At 43.7% G+C, this 20,871-nt stretch overlaps 1 protein-coding gene and 1 long non-coding RNA gene across 2 annotated transcripts in view; one reads left to right on the forward strand and one right to left on the reverse strand.

Moving 5' to 3' along the window:
- Positions 1–20,871, forward strand: part of TYRO3 (TYRO3 protein tyrosine kinase) — a 325,717-nt gene that overhangs the window by 215,639 nt on the left and 89,207 nt on the right. Inside the window, exons 10-11 of the mRNA XM_068254301.1 lie at positions 1,878–2,022; positions 11,509–11,638. Of these exons, the coding sequence (XP_068110402.1) occupies positions 1,878–2,022; positions 11,509–11,638 (275 nt within the window). The remainder of the gene's footprint in view (positions 1–1,877; positions 2,023–11,508; positions 11,639–20,871) is intronic.
- LOC137533122 (uncharacterized) lies at positions 1,883–19,469 on the reverse strand. The gene is made up of 3 exons (XR_011024141.1): positions 19,364–19,469; positions 11,507–11,606; positions 1,883–2,053 (listed from the first exon to the last, which is right to left on the reverse strand). It is a non-coding gene; the product is annotated as an uncharacterized lncRNA (long non-coding RNA).

The following is a 20,871-nucleotide window of genomic DNA, read 5'->3' on the forward strand; positions in this document are numbered from 1 at the left end:
CTGTTCCTCACCTTGTTCCCCCTGGTCTCAGTAATCACGTCTTGAAAGATTTGACTTTGACTAAAGTCAAATTTTCAGAAAGGAGGCGGCAGACTTGCTGCAATGTTCCCTTTGATCAACCTACAGAATTGCACTGTATGTAGAAATTTTGAGGCTGGTCTTAAATCTGAGGTGTGCGTTTGTGGTGCGATGACCCAACCCCAGCCTCATCAAACCACAGTGCACAAAACCACAAACATATGACCCTGCGGCAGAGTGCGCTGACGGCGTCATATGCATAGGGCCGCCCCTCGCCCAATGAGATACTCCCTGCTGGACAGGAGGTACAGCACTGGGATTCTCTGTCGTATTCCCGTTTTTCCGCACATGCACCATGCACCGCCGGCGGCAACATTTTTAAAATGTATACGTCGCAGAATGACTTGCATCACTTCCATTGCCCCAGAAATTGGCTGGTAGCGCATTGTTGACTTTGAGGTGGCTCAGTGGTGGATTGGGCACTTCCAATATGGCACAGTAAGTGTGCTAGGCCCCATTTCCTTGCATTGCCGTTGCCTTACCCTGCGGTAAAACAGTGTAATGCAACACAGGTTTGCAATGCAAGTGTAAAGGGGGCTGAAAGCTTGCAAGATAACTGTACATTTAGTTATTTAAAAAAATACTGTGGGTCTGGGTGCTTCTAAGTTCAGACAACTTGTGTGGGCTTTGGGCGGGGGGGGGAATAGGCATTAACTTAGGGGGGGGCTTCTACATAACCCCCCATATATATGAAACTTTCCATTTTCTGTGTTCCTGCGCCACAGATGGGAATTCCCTCAGTGGTATGTCCCTGAAAGCCGCAATGCATGTCGGGGATTTAGTTTGTTGATGTGGTTACATCTCCCAACCAGGAGAGATAATCACATAAATAGGAACTACATCTCCTGGAATGCATTGCGCATCCCTGGCATGCATTGCATCTGCCAAAGACATAGAATATGACTGTGGGAACCTAAAGTTCTGTAGGACAGGGACATAGAAAGTTGAGGCCTCCATATAGACAAGGGGCTACTCAGCAGCCTCCCATAGGCGCCTGCGGCAACCCTCCCCCCCCCCTTCCCCCCCTCCTCCCGAAGCCAACACAATCAATGAGCCTTCCTTAAGGTGGCATCACACCATACAATTTTTTAAATATCTGTTCAATTTAAGAATTGCAATCAATTTTTCTGACTGATTGTAACATTTCAAAAATATGACCAATGTACCACACACCTATGTTCAATTCTTCCCCCAATTATGATAAAAATGATTGGAAACTCTAACAAAATTGCTAGGGTGTGTATATTCATAAGTTGACAATCCAACACACACCATACAATCTTTAGAAAGATTGAAGAAAAATATCTGGCAGTCCGGATCGATTAAAATCGAAGAAAACGGGAAATCCGATCGTATTTTTCAGTCGAATGAAAAAAAAGCTTTCGATTTTTTCGGGAGATACGATCGTTTTTATCGAATTACTGTAAAATCGGATCATTTTATTGTATCGTGTGTGGCCACCTTTAGGAGGAGTTTGATAAATTTTGAAAATTTGGTGCACAGTTCTCCTTAAAATTATTACCAAAATCAAAATTAACTTTGTGTTTTTGACAGATAGTATGTCTTTGGACCTCCAGCACAAAAACAATACAGCATTGCTTTTTATTGCTTTTGAGGTTCATCTAAAGGTCACGACACTATTTTGTTCCAATAGTTTTCTACTTGGAAAGGCGTGACCTTGACTGACCTGTTTTCAGATACACTAACTACTATTTTTATCATAGCTTTTGCTGCGATCTAGTGCCTATGTCCTGAAGATTGGGTTTAGATTTCTAATAAAAATTACAATGTATTACTAGGGAGAAGTATTTGTCCAGGGAAATCAAGCCAACCTGACAGTCTGGGACCCCCAAAAAGATCTAACAGTTCGGGTGTGCATGGCCAATTCTGCTGGGTGTGGACCATGGAGTGACTTCATTCTTGTGGCCTCTAAAGAAGAAGCTGGTGAGTTCCTTCCAAGTCCGTTCCTATTGCACTGGATGAATGAACAATACTTACTGTCAAGCATAGAGTATTATTATTATTGATCTATAAAGCGCCAACATATTCCGTGGTGCTGTACAAAGTAAGAAACAAACATGGGGTACATAATAAGAGACAAATGGAATACACCAATATACACAATACATAATTGGGACAAAATACAGTATCGAATACAGAATTGGTAATGACTGAGACAAAAGTAACATAATGAAAAAAATGTATAAGGAATTCCAAGACACAAAAGGGGGAGAGAGCCCTGCCCTTGCAAGCTTACAATCTAAAGGACTAGGGGGGAAACGAGGTGGTGTACTATACAATAAACATACATAGATGCAGTGTGTTTTAGGATATACGGTATACTAGAAGTGCAATTTGGTCTTAGGACAAAGGGAAGTGGACTAAGGCAGAGCGTATGCTTGTCGGAACAAGTGAGTTTTGAGAGAGCGTTTAAAGCTAAAATAAGGTTGGAGAATGACGGATGTGTTATGGGAGGGCATTCCAGAGGAGGGATAAGGCACGTGAGAAGTCTTATATACGTGAATGCGAGGAGGTCATTCTAGAGGAGGACAACAGCAGGTCATGTGCAGATCTGAGGTTGCAATTGTGTTGGTATCTGAAAACTAGTGAAACTTGCCTGGTGCCACGTGGTACAGGCACTCAGTACCGTGGTGACAGTGGATGATGCCAGCAGTTGTGCCAGTGGTACAGGTGAGAATTTACAGAGCATGGGCACTGGTGGGGACGCGTTACACTTGGGGGCAGCGGCTGGGGGACCATTGCGTATGTCCATCGCGATATCGAATGCCATTACCACCATGCACCCTATCGAGCACTATTGAGATTTTCCAGCATGTGTGATCAATGCATTTTGACAGATTCTGGCTTGAAATCGATGGAATCATCAATTGGCAGGTTGTGGCACCCATTTCCATTCAACTCGATAAAATGATTGATTCAGATAATTAATCGACCTGCAAAATCGCTAGATGTATGGCCATCTTAAGGAAAATCAAGCAGGTTTATCTGGATGCTTTTTGTATTATAGAGGACATTTCATTACTCCAAAAGTGACCTTTTATGGTCTATTAGAGTGAAGGAAATGCCCAAATATTTAGTATACCTGAGACTAGATTAATGGGTGTATTTATACCTACCTGGGGTTTCCTCCAGACCCATGAAGTGCGTGGGCTCACTCATTGTCCGGATGCTCTGATCACTTGATCTCCCCTACCCCCGGTAATCTGGCCAGTTACGACCAATTGTGCGTTTCTGCGCATGCGCTGCAATGTCACGCTCCTGTGCACGGGAGCAGTATTATTGCACTGGTGCAGAATGTTCACGGCTGCAGGAGTGTTACGGGGGGGGGGGGGGGGGGGGGAGGGAAGGCACGGCTTGGGTGCGCATGCGCAGAAGAGCGCAGCCAGCCAGATTACCAGGGGACATATCAAGTGAACAGGGATGACGACAAGGGAGCCCACACACCTCATGGGGCTGGCGGAAGCCCCAGGTAAGTGTAAATACATTCATTAATGCTGTCTAATGTTTCTTTTAAAGGAAATATCCAAGCTCCTAAAAAACATATCATCTACTTACCCGGGGCTTCCTCCAGCCCCTGGTAGCCGATATGTCCCTCGCCGCAGATCCACAGGGCCCCCTCCGTTCGTGATGGCGACCTCACCAGGTCGGGCCTCCTGCGCCTGCGCGAGAGCCGCTTCACTTCTTGTCCACATGCTCTGGGGTGTACTGCGCAGGCGCAGAAGATCCCAACTTGGCAAGGTTCGCCATCACAAACTGAGGGGACCCCGGGCCACCAGCTGGAAGCGAAGCACCGGCGAGGTACGTATCGGCTACCATGGGCTGAAAGAAGCCCCAGGTAGGTAGATGTCATTTTTCATTTTTTTTTTAGGGGAGCTCGGACATTTCCTTTAAGAATAGGTAATTCCTGTACTCCAGCCAACTCTGTAACCTTGAAGAGCTCTTTTACAGAAACACTGGGTCATGCACATGGGAGAGAATAATTTACCTTAAGGAGTTAATTTATGATTCCTTGCTCGGAATGAATAAATAAACTTTCTTGACATCGTTCTTATTACAGCCCATCTTTAAAAATGTATGAAAGTGATTTAAGAAGATAACAGCTCTCTAGGAATGAGCCAAGTAATGCACTTCTGTTCCAAAGGACATAAACGCTCATTAAAGCATTCAATTTAATCCCGCACAAGTACTTTTTTTCTTTTTTTAAATAAGGCAGCAGAGGAATTGTTATGTTGCATTGTACGTAGCCCAATCTACCTGACGATTAGAAGATTGTTATTTTTTTTTCTTCTCTAAAGTAATCCCTTGGAAGCATAGCTTAAATAAATGGAAAACCGCGCAGTTTGCAGCTAATCATTTAATTATTTTTTATTTTAAGACAAATGAGTTGTGATTGTCCCCTTTGTCTCGGCGGTGCGTCCTGAGCAGCGAATGCTTATTTAAATTAGGAGATTGTAAGAGCTGCGCCTTGATGAGTTTTCCAAAAATAACTCCCTGGCAGCCTGCTTAGGTTTTTCAGTTCTTTTGTGCCCGATTTGGCAGATGACTCGTATACGTAAACGGCATATACAGAGCTGAACTTACATGCGCACCTGCCAGTTCTATTCATGGTGTCCTCATAATGATTATGCTAAATTTTGAGTGGGCAGTTGATGCTTCGGCTGTGTTCAGCCTAGTGTACCCCCTTTGCAAATGTCTTCCTTGCTACTCATCTGCCTGCGCTATTGTTCAAATCTCCGCCTTTCCTAAATTGTTCCTCAATCGGTTTGCCACCCCCACAACACATAATTTTGTCTCTTGTTCGCTGTTTGCGTTTAAATTGCTTTGGAAACTAGCTAGCTTACAGCTTCTGAAGTAGGGGCTGCATGCGTCTGTGCGTATACACAGATAATGTGCAGAAGTGTAAAGCCTTCAAAGCGGACTCAAACTCTTGCACAGCACACAATGAAAAGTCTTTATTCCACATATGGTTGCTGGAGAAATTCACTTCTGTGTGTTCTGTGTTTGTTAGCCAGATCAATATGTCTACAGTCCTGGCCAAAGGTTTTGAGACTGTCAAAAATATTAGTTTTCACAAAGTTTGCTGCTAAACTGCTTTTAGATCTTTGTTTCAGTTGTTTGTGATTTACTGAAATATAATTATAAGCACTTCATACATTTCAAAGGCTTTTATTGACAATTACATGAGATTTATGCAGAGTCAGTATTTGCAGTGTTGGCCCTTCTTTTTCAGGACCTCTGCAATTCGACTGGACATGTTCTCAATCAACTTCTGGGCCAAATGCTGACTGATAGCAACACATTTTTTCATAATCACTTCTTTGAGTTTCTTAGCATTAGTTGGTTTTTGTTTGTCCACGCGCCTCTTGAGGAATGACCACAAGTTCTCAATGGGATTAAGATCTGGGGAGTTTCCAGGCCATGGACCCAAAATGTCAACGTTTTGGTCCCCGAGCCACTTGGTTATCACTTTTGCTTTGTGACACTGATCCATCGTGCTGGAAAGTGTATTGTTCTTCAACAATCTGTTGTTGGATTGTTGGAATAAGTTGCTGTTGGAGGGTGTTTTGGTACCATTCTTTATTCATGGCTGTGTTTTTTGGCAAAACTGAGTGAGAAGCAACCCCACACATGAATGGTCTCAGGATGCTTTACTGTTGGCATAACACAAGACTGATGGTAGCGCAGCGCTCACCTTCTCCTCTCCTGACAAGCCTTTTTCCAGATGCCCCAAACAATCGGAAAGGGGCTTCATCAGAGAATATGACTTTGCCCCAGTCTTGAGCAGTCCATTCACCATACTTTCTGCAGAAGATCAATCTGTCCCTGATGTTTTTTTGGAAGAGAAGTGGCTTCTTTGCTGCCCTTCTTGACACCAGGCCATCTTACAAAAGTATTTGCCTCACTATGCGTGCAGATGCGCTCACACCTGCCTGCTGACATTCCTGAGCAACCTCTGCACTGGTTGCACTCCAATCCTGCAGCTGAATCCTCTTTAGGAAACGAAACTGGCGCTTGCTGGACTTTCTTGGAGGCCCTGAAGCCTTCTTAACAAGAATTGAACCTCTTTCCTTGAAGTTTTTGATGCTCCTATAAATTGTTGATTTAGGTGCAATCTTAGTAGCCACAATATCCTTGCCTGTAAAGCCTTTTTTATGCAACGCAATGATGGCTGCATGCGTTTCTTTGCTGGTCACCTTGGTTAACAATGGAAGATCAATGATTTCAAGCATCACCCTCCTTTGAACATTTCAAGTCTGCAATTCTAACCCAATCAGCCTGACATAATGATCTCCAGCCTTGTGCTCGTCAACATTCTCACCTGAGTTAACAAGACAATTACTGAAATGATCTCAGCAGGATTCAGTTAATTTTCATGGCAAAGAAGGACTATGAAAATTATCTGAACACTCTTCATAACATTCTGGAGTATATGCAAATAACTATTATAAAAACTTAAGCACCAACTTTTCTAATTTCCAATGTTTTTGACAGTCTCAAAACTTTTGGCCAGGACTGTAATTAGTTCTTATCAGCAAATGTGAATAGATTACAGGAATGCTCTACTGAGGCAGCTCTCCATACAATAAACAGTAAAGGCAGCCATACACTGGTCGATGTGCCATCAGATCGACCAGCTGACAGATCCCTATCTGATCGAATCTGATCAGATAGGGATCGTATGGCTGCCTTTACTGCAAACAGATTGTGAATCGATTTCAGCCTGAAACCGATCACAATCTGTTCAGCTGCTCCTGCCGCCTGTCCTCCCCCCGCGCATACATTACCTGACGCTGGCTCCCGGGCATCTTCTCCACGCTGCACCGCTCTGTTCTTGCTCCATCTCGGCGCTTCCTGTGTCACTCCGTGACCAGGAAGTTCAAATAGAGCGCCCTCTATTTGAACTTCCTGGGTCACTGCAGTGACCCAGGAAGCGCCGGGATGGAGCGGGTGCAGCGCTGAGAAGATGCGGAGAAGACGCCCGGGAGCCCGCATCAGGTAATGTATTTTTCATCGGATCGGCCGCCGCTAGCGACGCGCACTTTACCCGCGGGCGATCGAGGGTAATTTCCCGCACGGCGCGATCAACGGACCGATCCGATTTCGGGAGGAAATCGGATCGTCGGCGGCGTTTACCGCGAACGATTGGCAGCAGATTCGATCCCAGGATCGAATCTGCTGTCGAAACGGCCGGGAATCGGGCCAGTGTATGGCCACCTTAAGGCTTAACCCTTTCAGTGCTCTCTGCATAAGTGAAACCAAGTTAAAACATTTTTGGTAGCTTTTTTTTAGGATTTCGATTAATTGTAATGAAGAACATTTTTTCACTTAAGGGTTATCATTCTGTGGCTAATCTTTTAGAGCAGAGAGGAAGTTCTGAGTTTTAGTTCCACTTAAGGGGTCGTCATCTTCATGGTCACGTGACCCCACCATCTGGCCAAACAGTGCAAGGAGTGAGTTTGAGGCAGGGTTGGTGGGAATGGGGAACTGCATTTATTTAGTTGGGGATAATGGAGGGAGGAATAACGTTTAATGTTGGAGATTGGTTTTAATTGCAGCCACTGGAGGTAGTAAATAGAGATGGCCCGAACGGTTACATCGCGGGTTTGCGGTCACTTTATGCGAGTTCGACCAGCCCCCTATACTACATCATTGGGCTAAACTTTGACCCTCCGCATCACAGTCAGCAGACACAGGGCAGCCACTGAGGCTGCACTCCCTCCTGAAGCCCCCCCCCCCCCCCTCCCTTATAAAAGGCAGCAGCGACGGCCATGTTCTCACTCTGTGTGCTGCAGTATTAGTGAGAGAAGGGAGAGACATTGGAGAGAGAGGGAAAGCAATAGTTAGGTCTGTTAACTTGCTCCTTGCTGATATTTGTTGCTAAAAAGCACCACCAAAACCGCTTTTTTGGGAGCTAATGTTCTTGTGATTTTTTTTTTTTTTTTTTGTGTGTGTGGCCCACTGACACTTGCATATACAGCCCTGTCTGTCGCAGCTGGCCCTTGCTAATTCCTATACTGTGCCAGGCCCTGCACATTCAGTGCCTACCTTTTCACTGAACCTGTGTGTTGCAGCTGCACATTGTATTGTAATACCAGTCACTGTATACCTTTCACTGCACCTGTGTGACAGCAAGCAATTTTATATACCATTCACTGCATACCTGTTCACTGCACCTGTGTGACTGCACGCTGTTTTATATTCCAGTCCATGCATACCTGTTAACTGCACCTGTGTGACAGCTGCACAGTGTATTGTAATACAATACAAAGCATACCTTTCACTGCATCTGTGACTGCACATTGTATTATACCAGCAGTCACTATATACCTTGTCACTACACCTGTGTGACTGCACATTGTATTAGTCAAGTCAGTGCATGCCTTTCACCTCATCCCACTAAATATGGCCAAAACAGGCAGAGGCAGGCCACCCGGCAGGTCTGTTTGAGGTCGTGCTGTCATGATTTTGTGTGGCCCTCGACCAAAGTACAATGTTCAGAAGAAGGCACGTGCCATCAACCCCCAATATTGTCAGGACGTAGTTGACTATTTAACACAGAACACCTCATCTTCCCCAGCTTCCGCATGGAAGCATGACATATCTTCCTCCTCCTGCTCTGATTTTGGCACCCCACTTGACACTCCGTCGGCTGCCACCACCAAAGTGCCATCACCCCAGGGCTCAGCGGTGGGGACATTTTTTTTGTGTGTCTGCCTCAGATGAGAGCAATGCCATCTGTACTCTATGCCACCGAAATTTGAGCCGTGGAAAGACCCAAGACCCGTGTAGGGTCAACTACCTTACGAAGGCACATGATGAAAAAGCACAAACTGCAATGGCATGACCACCTGAGGAAATGCAGCACACAAAAGCAAAGCCACCCACCGCAGCGGAAGATACCAGGCCGCAATTGTTTCTCAAAAAAGGCGATACCCAAGCTGTACCGTGATGTTGAAAGGCAAGTGGTGTCATCTCTGGCACACAGTGTTGGGTCAAGGGTCCATCTGACCACAGATGCCTGGTCTGCAAAGCACGGTCAGGCCTGCCCGAAGACTAAGTCCCCACACACAGCATCTCTGCCTGCACGCCGTGTGACTGCCTGCCCCAAGACGAAGTTGGTCCCCACACAGCATCTCTGCCTGCAGGCCGCTTGACTGCCTTCTCCGCCACCACCAACAGGGTCCAGGACTCCAGGTGGATTCCTGAATTTTTAAGGCCGCTGCTAGCAGTGGCCGTTATAAGTATTTTTCTGGTGCATGTACATGCCTGCCTAATTTTTCTGCCTGCACTGCGGCTGCAACAACAAAACAAAAGGCTTGTACACGTGTCAATTCCCCTTTCTGATCGTTACCTTGCCATGGTGAAGGGGCTTGCGTATAACAATGAAGCAATGACCGGCTATATCAGTGTTTGGAGCATACCTGACCCAAGATAATAAGGTTGTTGCTTCATTGTGGACAGACCAAATTCGATTAGCTGGACAATCGGTCACTGTTGTTTTGTCATTGAGCTACCTCAGCCCCACCATATGGGCTTGAAAACAGCCATCGCCTGCACTCTCGCCATCGTGCGCACCAGTCCAGCATGGCCATCACTAGCTGTTTGCGGTGCGTTACACAGTGAGTTTGGTCTGTCAGTGTGAAGCAGTACACTAATTACACTCCCTGATCCATGTATAAACACAGATGTTTTCAAGCACTTTACGCCTCCAATTTAGGAATGCAATTTGATTTCTGCCCTTTAGGGATTATAACCCTGCTGTGCGTCAAATCCGTAATTTTTCCCGGGACTTTTGGCACGTGTCCCACTCCGCCATGCCCCCCTCCAGGTAGTAGACCCCTTGAAACATCTGTTCCATCACTTTAGTGACCAGAATTAGTGTTTATAGTTTTGAAAGTTCGCCTCCCCATTGAAGTCTATTGCGGTTCGCAAAGTTTGCAGGTTCACAAACTTTTTTGCGGAAGTTCGCGTTCGAGGTTCGCGAACCTAAAATCGGAGGTTCGAGCCATCTCTAGTAGTAGTAAATGAGATTCCAATAATTGTGGCCTGTGTGCAAATTTTATGTAGTTTGTAAGTACTGTATTTTGGAAATGGGCGGCCAATGTCATCAGAAAGTGAATTTTGATTGGCCTAATTCCAAACCTAATAAATGCAAGCCAGAATTACTAGTATGTCATTGACCATCCATGGTGGCTACTTCGTTTTCCAAAACGTTCTCTTGTTATTAATGCAGTTTACTGTAATTTCGTATTTTAGGGCTGTCTTAAAATAATAAGAAACATGTGGCATTTGACTCCGGTTGTATGCTAAGAACTGATTCCATCATTAGTTTTATTTGTAATCATACAGTTAATTTTTTCTCATAATGCCTTGTACACACCATGCAATTTCCCGTGAGATCGACGGGTTGAAACGATAATTTCCTTCAGGTCCAATCAGGTTTCTGATCGAATTTCCAGTTGAGATTGTACAGACTTAATCAAAAAATTGATTGAAAAAAGATCGGAAACTGATTGGACCAGTCGGAAATTACGGTTTTGACCCGTCGATCTCACAGGAAATTGCATGGTGTGTGCAAGGCATAAGGAGAAAAAGTGAATTGTATAAGGGCCATTGATGACAAGTAAATCTAATGATGAGTAATTTTTTGGCATAAAACCTGAGTCAAATGCCACAGGTTTCCTATTAACATTGTAGATAAAACATATATCAGCCTCCATATCCCTCTCACTTCAGGTTGTGGAGTAAATTAATGCTGTGCATACACCACACTGCCCTTAAAGGATACCCGAGGTGACATGTGACATGATCAGATAGACATGCGTATGTACAGTGCCAAGCACACAAATAACTATGCTGTTACTTTCTTTCTTTCTTTGCCTGAAATAGTTAAATATCAGGTATGTAAGTGGCTGACTCAGACAGGAAGAGACTACAGAGATAAAAAGGGTCAATAGTTCATAGATTTTAGCTCTGGCATACTTCAATGAGTTCTGGGTCACCATGAGCTTGCTGGTTAGTCTGTGCCTCTCGCATACTTCAATGAATGTGTGATTGAGCAAAAAACAATAAAACTGTTAAAACTTAAAAAGTAGATTTAAACAAAATAAAACTGTCGAATATCTTAAAAAGTCATTTCTAGGAGAAGGAAGATAGATACAATCGTTTATTTCATTAGTTTATTTTCGCCTTGGGTGTCCTTTAAAGGTACCCTAAGCATAGCCCTGGGTATGCATTTAAGTAGGGCTACTGCTCAGAGTCCCTTTAAGTCACCTAAGGAACCTGAGGAGCACATTATGAGGTGCCTATTTTTGCTTTTTATGAGGAAAAAATAGTGAAACTGTACTTTAAACCTGCATTCTTGCACTTGTGTATGGAAGCTAAACGTAATGTTTTTCTTACGCACAGGCCGACAACTGAATCCGCACACCAGGATGTCCTGGGTCCCTTTGGTTTTGGGCATCCTCACTGCCTTAGTCACTGTAGTGGCGATGTCTTTGATTTTTCTGAGAAAAAGAAGAAAAGAAACTAGATTCGGGTAAGCGAACTGCTTAAAAACAATTGTATCGATATTCCTAATTAGTGTGTTTGAACTCGGCATATCGAATTAGAAACTCAGCACCATTTCAGTACAAACAAGCAGACAGGATCAGGGGCGGTTTACCTACCTGCAGTTCACGGTGCGTTTTCGGAAGGCGGAGTCACCTGTAAGTAAATGAACTGATCTTGACCCTCTCCGCTGGTTCTTACTGGAATGGTGCTGAACCGGAACACCAGCACTAGTCTGAATATGAAATGGGAGGCGGCATGGGTAAGGTAACCTCCTTCCTGCCGTGACCAGCAAGTTGTACTTGTAATTTTGATTACAAGCACCGGGGTTATTCGTAGCCTGTCCCTATTTACAACTCGGGCACCCTTAAAGCTACATACACACGCTTGATCAAAGTAGGCTGAGGCAGCCGATAACCACCGCCTTAGCCGATAATCAGGTGTGTGTTCAGTAGCCCCTGACTGCCACACTACAAGCGATTCCCCTGGTTCATCAACTTGGCCATGGGATGGCCACCCCATTGTGCACGCTGCTCCCCGGCTGCGGTGTGCCGCCACCTGCATCATCCCCCTCCCCTCTTGCATAGCCTCAGAGCACATCATCATCTAGGGAAGGGGAGACGGGGCGTGCGAGAGAGGGTACATTTGGGAAGGGGAGCCGCCTCTTGCCACCTTTTAATTGTTTCCGCCTGAAGCATGTAATTCATGTTGCTTCATGAAAGAACCGCCCCTGCCTCTGCCCTGCCACATAGAAACAGTATGCCTCGTCGGCTGCACAGCTGACTCGCGTCTCTACAGCCAGGTCCAGCGATGTCGCCCAAGGGGGTCAGGTCCCGATCCCCGACGGGCGACATCCGTCACAGATTTTAGCAATACACTTCAGTGCACGTCATCGATTCAGCCACAGGAAGTGAGCGTTACTTACTGGTTGGCCTGCTGCCAGGCCACACCGCAACCGCAGATATGCAGTGTGAACCAGGCCTGAGACTTTCTATGGTTTGCAAATTTAATCTAGATGCTCAGGGAATTGCCTTATAATATATTTTAGTAACCGAGGTGAAGCATATACAGTGGGTGGCAAAAGTATTCAGCCCGCTTGAAGTTTTCCACATTTTGTCATATTACTGCCACAAACATGAATCAATTTTATTGGAATTCCACGTGAAAGACCAATACAAAGTGGTGTACACGTGAGAAGTGTAATAAAAATCATACATGATTCCAAACATTTTTTACAAATCAATAACTGCAAAGTGGGGTGTGCATAATTATTCAGCCCCCTGAGCCAATACTTTGTAGAACCACCTTTTGCTGCAATTACAGCTGCCAGTGTTTTAGGGTATGTCTCTACCAGCTTTGCACATCTAGAGACTGAAATCCTTGCCCATTCTTCTTTGCAAAACAGCTCCAGCTCAGTCAGATTAGATGAACAGCATTTGTGAACAGCAGTTTTCAGATCTTACCACAGATTTTTGATTGGATTTAGATCTGGACTTTGACTGGGCCATTCTAATATATGGATATGTTTAGTTTGAGACCATTCCATTGTTGCCCTGGCTTTATGTTTTGGGTCGTTGTACTGCTGGAAGGTGAACCTCCACCCCAGTCTCAAGTCTTTTGCAGACTCCAAGAGGTTTTCTTCCAAGATTGCCCTGTATTTGGCTCCATCCATCTTCCCATCAACTCTGACCAGCTTCCCTGTCCCTGCTAAAGAGAAGCACCCCCAAAGCATGATGCTGCCACCACCATATTTGACAGTGGGGATGGTGTGTTCCGAGTGATGTGCAGTGTTAGTTTTCCGCCACACACAGCGTTTTGCATTTTGGCCAAAAAGTTCCATTTTGGTCTCATCTGAACAGAGCACCTTTTTCCACATGTTTGCTGTGTCCCCCACATGGCTTGTGGCAAACTGCAAACAGGACTTCTTATGCTTTTCTGTAACAATGGCTTTCTTCTTGCCACTCTTCCATAAAGGCCAACTTTGTGCAGTGCATGACTAATAGTTTTCCTATGGACAGATTCCCCCACCTGAGCTGTAGATCTCTGCAGCTCGTCCAGAGTCACCATGGGCATCTTGACTGCATCTTGACTGCATTTCTGATCAGCGCTCTCCTTGTTCGGCCTGTGAGTTTAGGTGGACGGCCTTGTCTTGGTAGGTTTACAGTTGTGCCATACTCCTTCCATTTCTGAATGATCGCTTGAACAGTGCTCCGTGGGATGTTCAAGGCTTTGGAAATCTGACCTGTCTGGTGTGTTCTTTGGACTTCATGGTGTTGTTGCTCCCAATATTCTCTTAGACAACCTCTGAGGCCGTCACAGAGCAGCTGTATTTGTACTGACATTAGATTACACACAGGTGCACTCTATTTAGTCATTAGCACTCATCAGGCAATGTCTATAGGCAACTGACTGCACCCAGATCAAAGGGGGCCGAATAATAATGCACACACCACTTCGCAGTTATAAATTTGTAAAAAATGTTTGGAATCATGTATGATTTTTGTTCCACTTCTCACGTGTACACCACTTTGTACTGGTCGTTCATGTGGAATTCCAATGAAATTGATTCATGTTTGTGGCAGTAATGTGACAAAATGTGGAAAACTTCAAGGGGGCTGAATACTTTTGCAAGCCACTGTATTTTTGTTTTGGTGGAGGTTTTATCAATTATTCAGCCAAGTGGAGAAATTAATCAGATTTCTTTCCTCAAAAAAACCCTCTAAAAATGCTATCGTGTATAGGCCATTTTACACAACATAATGATGCAATAGGTCGCAACCTCTACTAAGAGGCCAAGCAGTTGTCACTAATGTTCTCCAATCCAGTCGCCAAACAATATTGTACTTTAGAAACTAGTTGCTGCTGCTCTTGTGTCATAGGTTTTGCCTCTGTGCCGGATAACATTAGTAGCAGCTGCTTAGAATCATAGTAGCTATGACTAATAGCGATAACTAAGTCTCTTGTGTCGTGGCTTTTACCAGACATCAACTTTTTATAGCATGGAATATTTGTATCACATTATACAAACATGGAGCAGAAGTTCTCATGGATTCAGTGCCCAGTAGACGGCAATAATAGATCTGGTGTACAGTCACATTCTGTACATTCTAGTAAAAACTGTATAGCCAAGCGTACATTTCAATACACAGCTGGAATAACAATTCCTTGTCCACTTCCCTGTACTTGGTGAATAAATCTGCTTCTGTACTAAAAATCACTGGTGGAGGCACCTAAAAATCACACTCATGTTCGTAATCCAAAGTTCTACAGGCACTTGTATTGACCAGAGGAAGCGGGTCAAGACCTGTGAAACGCGTTGTCTACTGTTCCATTAAATTACGCTTATCATACATGCAACATCTAGTAGTATCATATCTTTAAAGGTGCCTCCACTAGTGTTTTTTAGTATAGCCCATACCCCATAGGGTTTTTTGTTTTTGTTACGAGGACCTTTAGTCCACACAATTTATACAGGAGAGTGACCGAACAGCATCTGCACCAACAGACCTGGGACACGGAGCGGGGACAGTTATATTCCTGCAGGCTCAGATGGTGGTTGCAAGTTTTGTAACCCACCCTTGTGAGTGTAATACTTACGTTTGTGAGCTTACATACATTTTTTTTTTTTGCGTGTTTTTTTTTTTCTCCTTCCAGCGCTTAGCTGCCTGCTGTGATTTTGTATAAAGTGCTTTTGCAGAGCGATTTGTTTTTTCACTTCCTGCCGCAATTCAAGCGCTTTGCGATTTCCCTATACCTTCTATTGAGCAACAACGCTCAGAAAATGGTACATGCGGCCCTTTGCTGAAACAAACCGCTCATATGTGAACACACTCTCATAGGGAATCATTGCACAAGCGCTTTTAGGGCGATTTTGAAAATCACTGGCGCTTAAAAAAAAGTGCAAAACACCCTAGGTGTGAACGAGCCCTAAATCATTTAAATTTCCTGATTGGAAGGGAATGTCAGATCATTGTATATACACATGTACACTCATCATTTGCCACAGGAGAGTTTTGGTGGGTTTACTGCACTGTTCTCTCAATAACAAAACACTTTAAGATGCGCAAATGTTAAATAGTCCAGGCAGTGCGCCAATATTTTCTTAAGTCTGCAAAATATTCAATTTAATTGCTCCACACAGTCCTGCTGCCACAGAGGAGGAGATTCCCCTCTCTTCTGTACTGTCACTTCAACCAATAGGATCTTCTAAAATATTGCCTGTACTTGTTTCATACCACCACCACACCAAGTATTGGAAAGGGACTCACCCGTTACTAAGACCCCCAATTAGGTCTTAGTTGCACCTTGGGGCTATTCCCAGGTCACTCCCGACCTTTGCGATCTGTGTCTTTAATGTTCCCTCCTTGGATTGCACCAGGTTCAGATATAATCACAGCTGCTGATAACTTTGACCTCCAAATAAAAGACCTGTCATAGCGTAAAACCGCTACCACTTAAAAAGTTATAAAATTTATTGCACTTACAAATTCATCCACAAATTCACAGCTTGAGTTTTATAAACAGGCTCTCCCCCGTATTGGTGGCCTCCAGAGGGCTCTCCCAGTGTTGCGTAGCTATCCGCCATTGCTGCCGCGCGCACAGCCGTCCGTTTCGCTTCCGCGTTACCCCGCTCGTCAGCCACAATCCACGCCGTCTAGGGACCCGCCTGCACCGTTATCTCAGCCAGACATTTGCACATACAATGGCCTCAATTCACTAAGCTTTATCAAACACTTTATCAAACATTTGATAACTTACCCCATGAGTAAAATCTAACTTTGAATTCACTAAGGTGTTATAGATTTTTCGAATGTTTTACCGATAAAACATTCGATAAATATGCAACACCTTAGTGAATTCAAAATTAGATTTTACTCATGATGTAAGTTATTAAACGTTTGATAAAGTGTTTGACAAAGCTTAGTGAATTGAGGCCAAAGTGGTGTAGATAAGGAGCTATGGGCCCCGGTGCAAGTTTTCCATTGGCCCCCACTCTATACATAACCATTGATATGGCGCACCGAAACCTGCCAAGGACAACCACAGCATCAGAAGTGCAAGAGGGGGATGGGGGACAGTTAGAAGTGATTATTACCAGCAAAGTACCAATAAAGAGCTAATACTATCGTTGAGGGAGGGCCCCCTGGCCCAAGCGCCCCGATGCGGTTGCAGCTTCTGCACCCCCTATTGCGACGCCACTGCACACACACATGGCTTGGTGTTCCAAAGGGTAGGGGCAGCATGGCAGAAGGCTTTAGCTCCAAATATAATGAATTGGACTCTGGGGGTGGTCCAGTTGTTTGATCCCGTTGATCTGAGGTTTTCAGAGATGTAACACAGTTGCACCAAATCCTTCAGGTTTCCGGGGCCTCGGTCATGTAGAGATTTGAATGTTAGCATGCAAATCTTGAAGATCATTCCTCATTTTATGAGTAGCCAGTGGAGTGAGCAAAGGATTGGTGCTATGTGGTAATGGCGGGGTTGGCTTGTTATAACAGCCTTGCCACAACATTCTGTACTAGCTGCAGGCATTGTAGGTCTTTTATCATACTATCTACCTTGGCTATTTGAATTCTACTTTTTGGCATTGGCCAGCATAAATGATCTGTGTCCTACAGACCGAGTAGATCACAGGGGTGGCAGCCGTGATCACATAAAAAAAAGCTGTTTCTAAGCATGATTTCTTAATGTACTAAAGCCGCAGTAGGTCAGGCGTGGGGAAAGCAAGGATTGCAAATTAACTATACGTCGAAATCAGCGTGAAATCGATGCGTGGTCTTTTGCTGTAAGCTTTTTATTGTTACTTTACTTTTTTTCTGTGTTTGTCTTAGATCTTTTGTGTGAACTTGATAGGCCCTCGCTGTGTTAATCCATGAGAAAAACATTAAATCTGAGATTTTAAATGCATTCACATAGCATCCAAACTAGAGTTTGCAGTACTGTATTTGAAAACTTTCACTGATATCAAAGTGCAAAGTACCACTAGAAGGTTATGAACTCTGGCACAGGACAAAAGGAAAACAGAGAAATGCACCCTGTATGTATTTAGAGGAGGGGTGTCGAACTCAAATACAAAGTGAGCCGAAATTGAGCTCTGGGACAAAGTTGCGGGCCAAGCTCAACGTCTAGTGGGCACTTGTCTCCTTTATTAAGTTCCCTGGTGTCTAATAGCCCCCATCCATCCCCTATACAGTTCCCTGATATTTAGTGGACCTCCCTCATCTATACAATTTCCTGATGTTTAGTAGTCCTCTCCCCCCTATACAGTTTCCTGGTATTTAATGGCTCCTTCCTTCCCCTATACAGTTCCCTGGTGTCTAGTGGTCCCCCCTTTCCTCTGCTATACAGTTTACTGGTACCTAGTGCTGTCCCCCTCCCTGGTGATCTAGGGTTGACCCTCCAATATAGCTTCTCTGGTGGTCTAGAGTGGGCCAAACATAATGCAAAGTGGGGAAACTACCTGAGGGCCAAATCTCATGGCTCCAAGGGCCAGATTTGGCCCACGGGCCGGAGTTTGACATGTATGATTAAAGTCTTTGATACTTGTGTAAAATAGGACATTGTTCTTTTGCAATCTTTCTTAAGATTTTCAAGTGTGGGTCGTAGGTGACCATCAGTGAGACTCTGCTCTCTTCCTGGTCCTGCTTGTATTCCATGGGTTGAGTCCTAGGGATGATGTTGGCCTTCTTGATTTGGGACTCAACCTTTAGTGGATTATATTAGGGGATTAGTAATATAGTTCTTCTTCAGGTAATCCAGGTGTTTATCTCTGTCACCCCTGTCAGAACAGATCCGATTGCATCTTATTGCTTGGCTGTAAATTATGGAGTTCTTTATACATTGTATGTAGCCTGACCGAGTTGCGTTTGAATGAGTTACCATGTCTCCTCATTGCATTGAGTCTGTGGTATGTGATGATTAACCAAAAAAGTAGTCTTATCTTTTGGCCATAAATTAGCTAGCATCCCTGTGAGATCATCTTGAGGCTGTAATTAAGGCATCCAATGACTTTTATTGCAGAACAATTTACAGAATTTCCTTTTTCTTTATTTCTTTTTTTTTTTTTTTTAACAAATCATTTTATTTAATTTTTTGCACAAAAAGTTACAAACTTTGGGCTTGATTCACTAAACCGTGATAACTCAAATATCACACCTTATCCACGATATCACACCTTATCAAAGTTAACATGCCTTATCAGAGTAGCATAGCGAGCGCTACGAACCCGCAGGGGCTCAGGACAGGACGGTTGCCATTGCCAATTGGCAGGCATACGTTTGTAGCGCCTGCTATGCTACTCTGATAAGGTGTGTTAACTTAGGTGTGATAATAAGGTGTGATATTTGAGTTATCACAGTTTAGTGAATAAAGCCCTTTAAGTGATGTGCCAAACACTGGCGCTTCCTTTAATAAACAACATACCAACAGAAGGGAGTATCAGTCAAATGGCCACCAGTTGTGCAAGATAGTACAACAATGTGACCTAACCTGTACATACTGTAAGTTTGTAAATAGCATGAAGAGAACAGTTACAAGACATTTGATTGGATTGCACAGCCTGTAGAAGTTGTGTTGAAGCTTACATGCTGTAGAAGCTTACATGCTGTATCTATGTAATTGAGAATATGTAATGTAGCCAATACGACCGACTAGAGAAAAACCAGCACAACTTATTATGTTTGAAAAATGATCCATGGGGACAGAGAAATATTACCTGAGTCATTGTTTTTCATTAGAGGATGCCATCATGCTATCCATTGAATATGAGACAGGCGTATGACCCCAAAGGAGAAGATAGCATGTATTGGGTGTCTATAAAGGAAATTAACTTTGTCATTAATATGTCCCCTGGGTTTATGTAGTTAAGAATTCCTCATGAAGAGTATTGATCATGCTGGGAGAAGGAGAAAGGGATTTTAGATTAAGGAATAGAAAAAAGTCGAGGGAAAGAAGGGAAGAAGAGATTTGAAACCCTAGTGCCTCTACTGCTCACATCTCTTTAGTTAATTGCCAACACCTGCTAGTTCTCTACGCCCCATCCAATTTTGTCAAATTTGTTAGAACATTCTCCATACCTCCCAACTTTTTGAGATGAGAAAAAGGGACACTTAAGCCATGCCCCTGCCACACCCCTGATCACGCCCCATCACACCCCTGGCCATGCCCTCACCACGCCTCTAGTCACGCATACCATAAAGATTTCATAAGAAAAAATTTATTTTATAATTCAAACTACACTGGTCCTTTCTATCCTGGATTATTTTCCTTAATAGCAACATTTTAAAATTTAGTAATCTATCAATTTAAAGGATGGGAATAAAGTTTAAAGTCAATCAAACACATTTTTAGTATAGAAATATATATATTTACATAGAAAGAGGGACAACGTCCTGAAAGAGGGACAAATGAGGGTGAAAGAGGGACAGGGCTCCCAAAAAGGGACTGTCCCTCCGAAAAAGGGACAGTTGGGAGCTATGCATTCTCTACTATTGTAGGTAACTTTGTAGAGTGGTATTGCTTTGTTAATGTAAATAATCCAATTGTTTTTTGCGGGGGGAGTGGGCTGTATCTGACCATTTTAGAAGGATTTCACGTCTGGCATAAAAACAAAGCAATTGGAAGAGAATTTTATTATGTTTGTTTTTTAATCGTTTCTTCTACAATACCAAGTAACGCCATTTTAGGGTTGAGTATTATCGTTTTTTTAAGTAGAGTAGTAAGCATTTTCTCTACCGCCATCAAACGTTTCCTCACAAGGTGACAGTTCCAGAAAACATATGTAGAAAGGATCCTGTTTCTCTTCTACATTTGGGGCAAAATTGGTCTTTGGTAGGGTCTATTATAGCCAGTCTCTGTGGTGTATAGTAAATTCTATGTCGGAATTTAAATTGGGTGAGACGATCCTTAGCAGATATTGCCGTTTGTACATACTCTTCAAGTATATCCTCACAGTCCTGATCTGCAAGCAACGGGATATCTGCCATTTAGTTTTACACCTGTCAATCTTGTAGTTGTTAGCCATGATAAGTTCAAAATAGATGGCTGACAAGGGTTTATCCAGAGAGTTTTGTAGCAAGGAGTCCTCTAATCTATTAGTAGTAACACAAAAATTGTCAGATGAGAACTGGTAGTAAAACACATGTCGTAGTTGTAAATATCTAAATAGCATTTTTTTTTTAGGTAGATTGAATTCTATTTTTGGTTCATTAAATATTTTAAGTT

This window comes from Hyperolius riggenbachi, chromosome 9 (genome assembly GCF_040937935.1).
Source record: "Hyperolius riggenbachi isolate aHypRig1 chromosome 9, aHypRig1.pri, whole genome shotgun sequence".
Lineage (NCBI taxonomy): Eukaryota > Metazoa > Chordata > Amphibia > Anura > Hyperoliidae > Hyperolius > Hyperolius riggenbachi.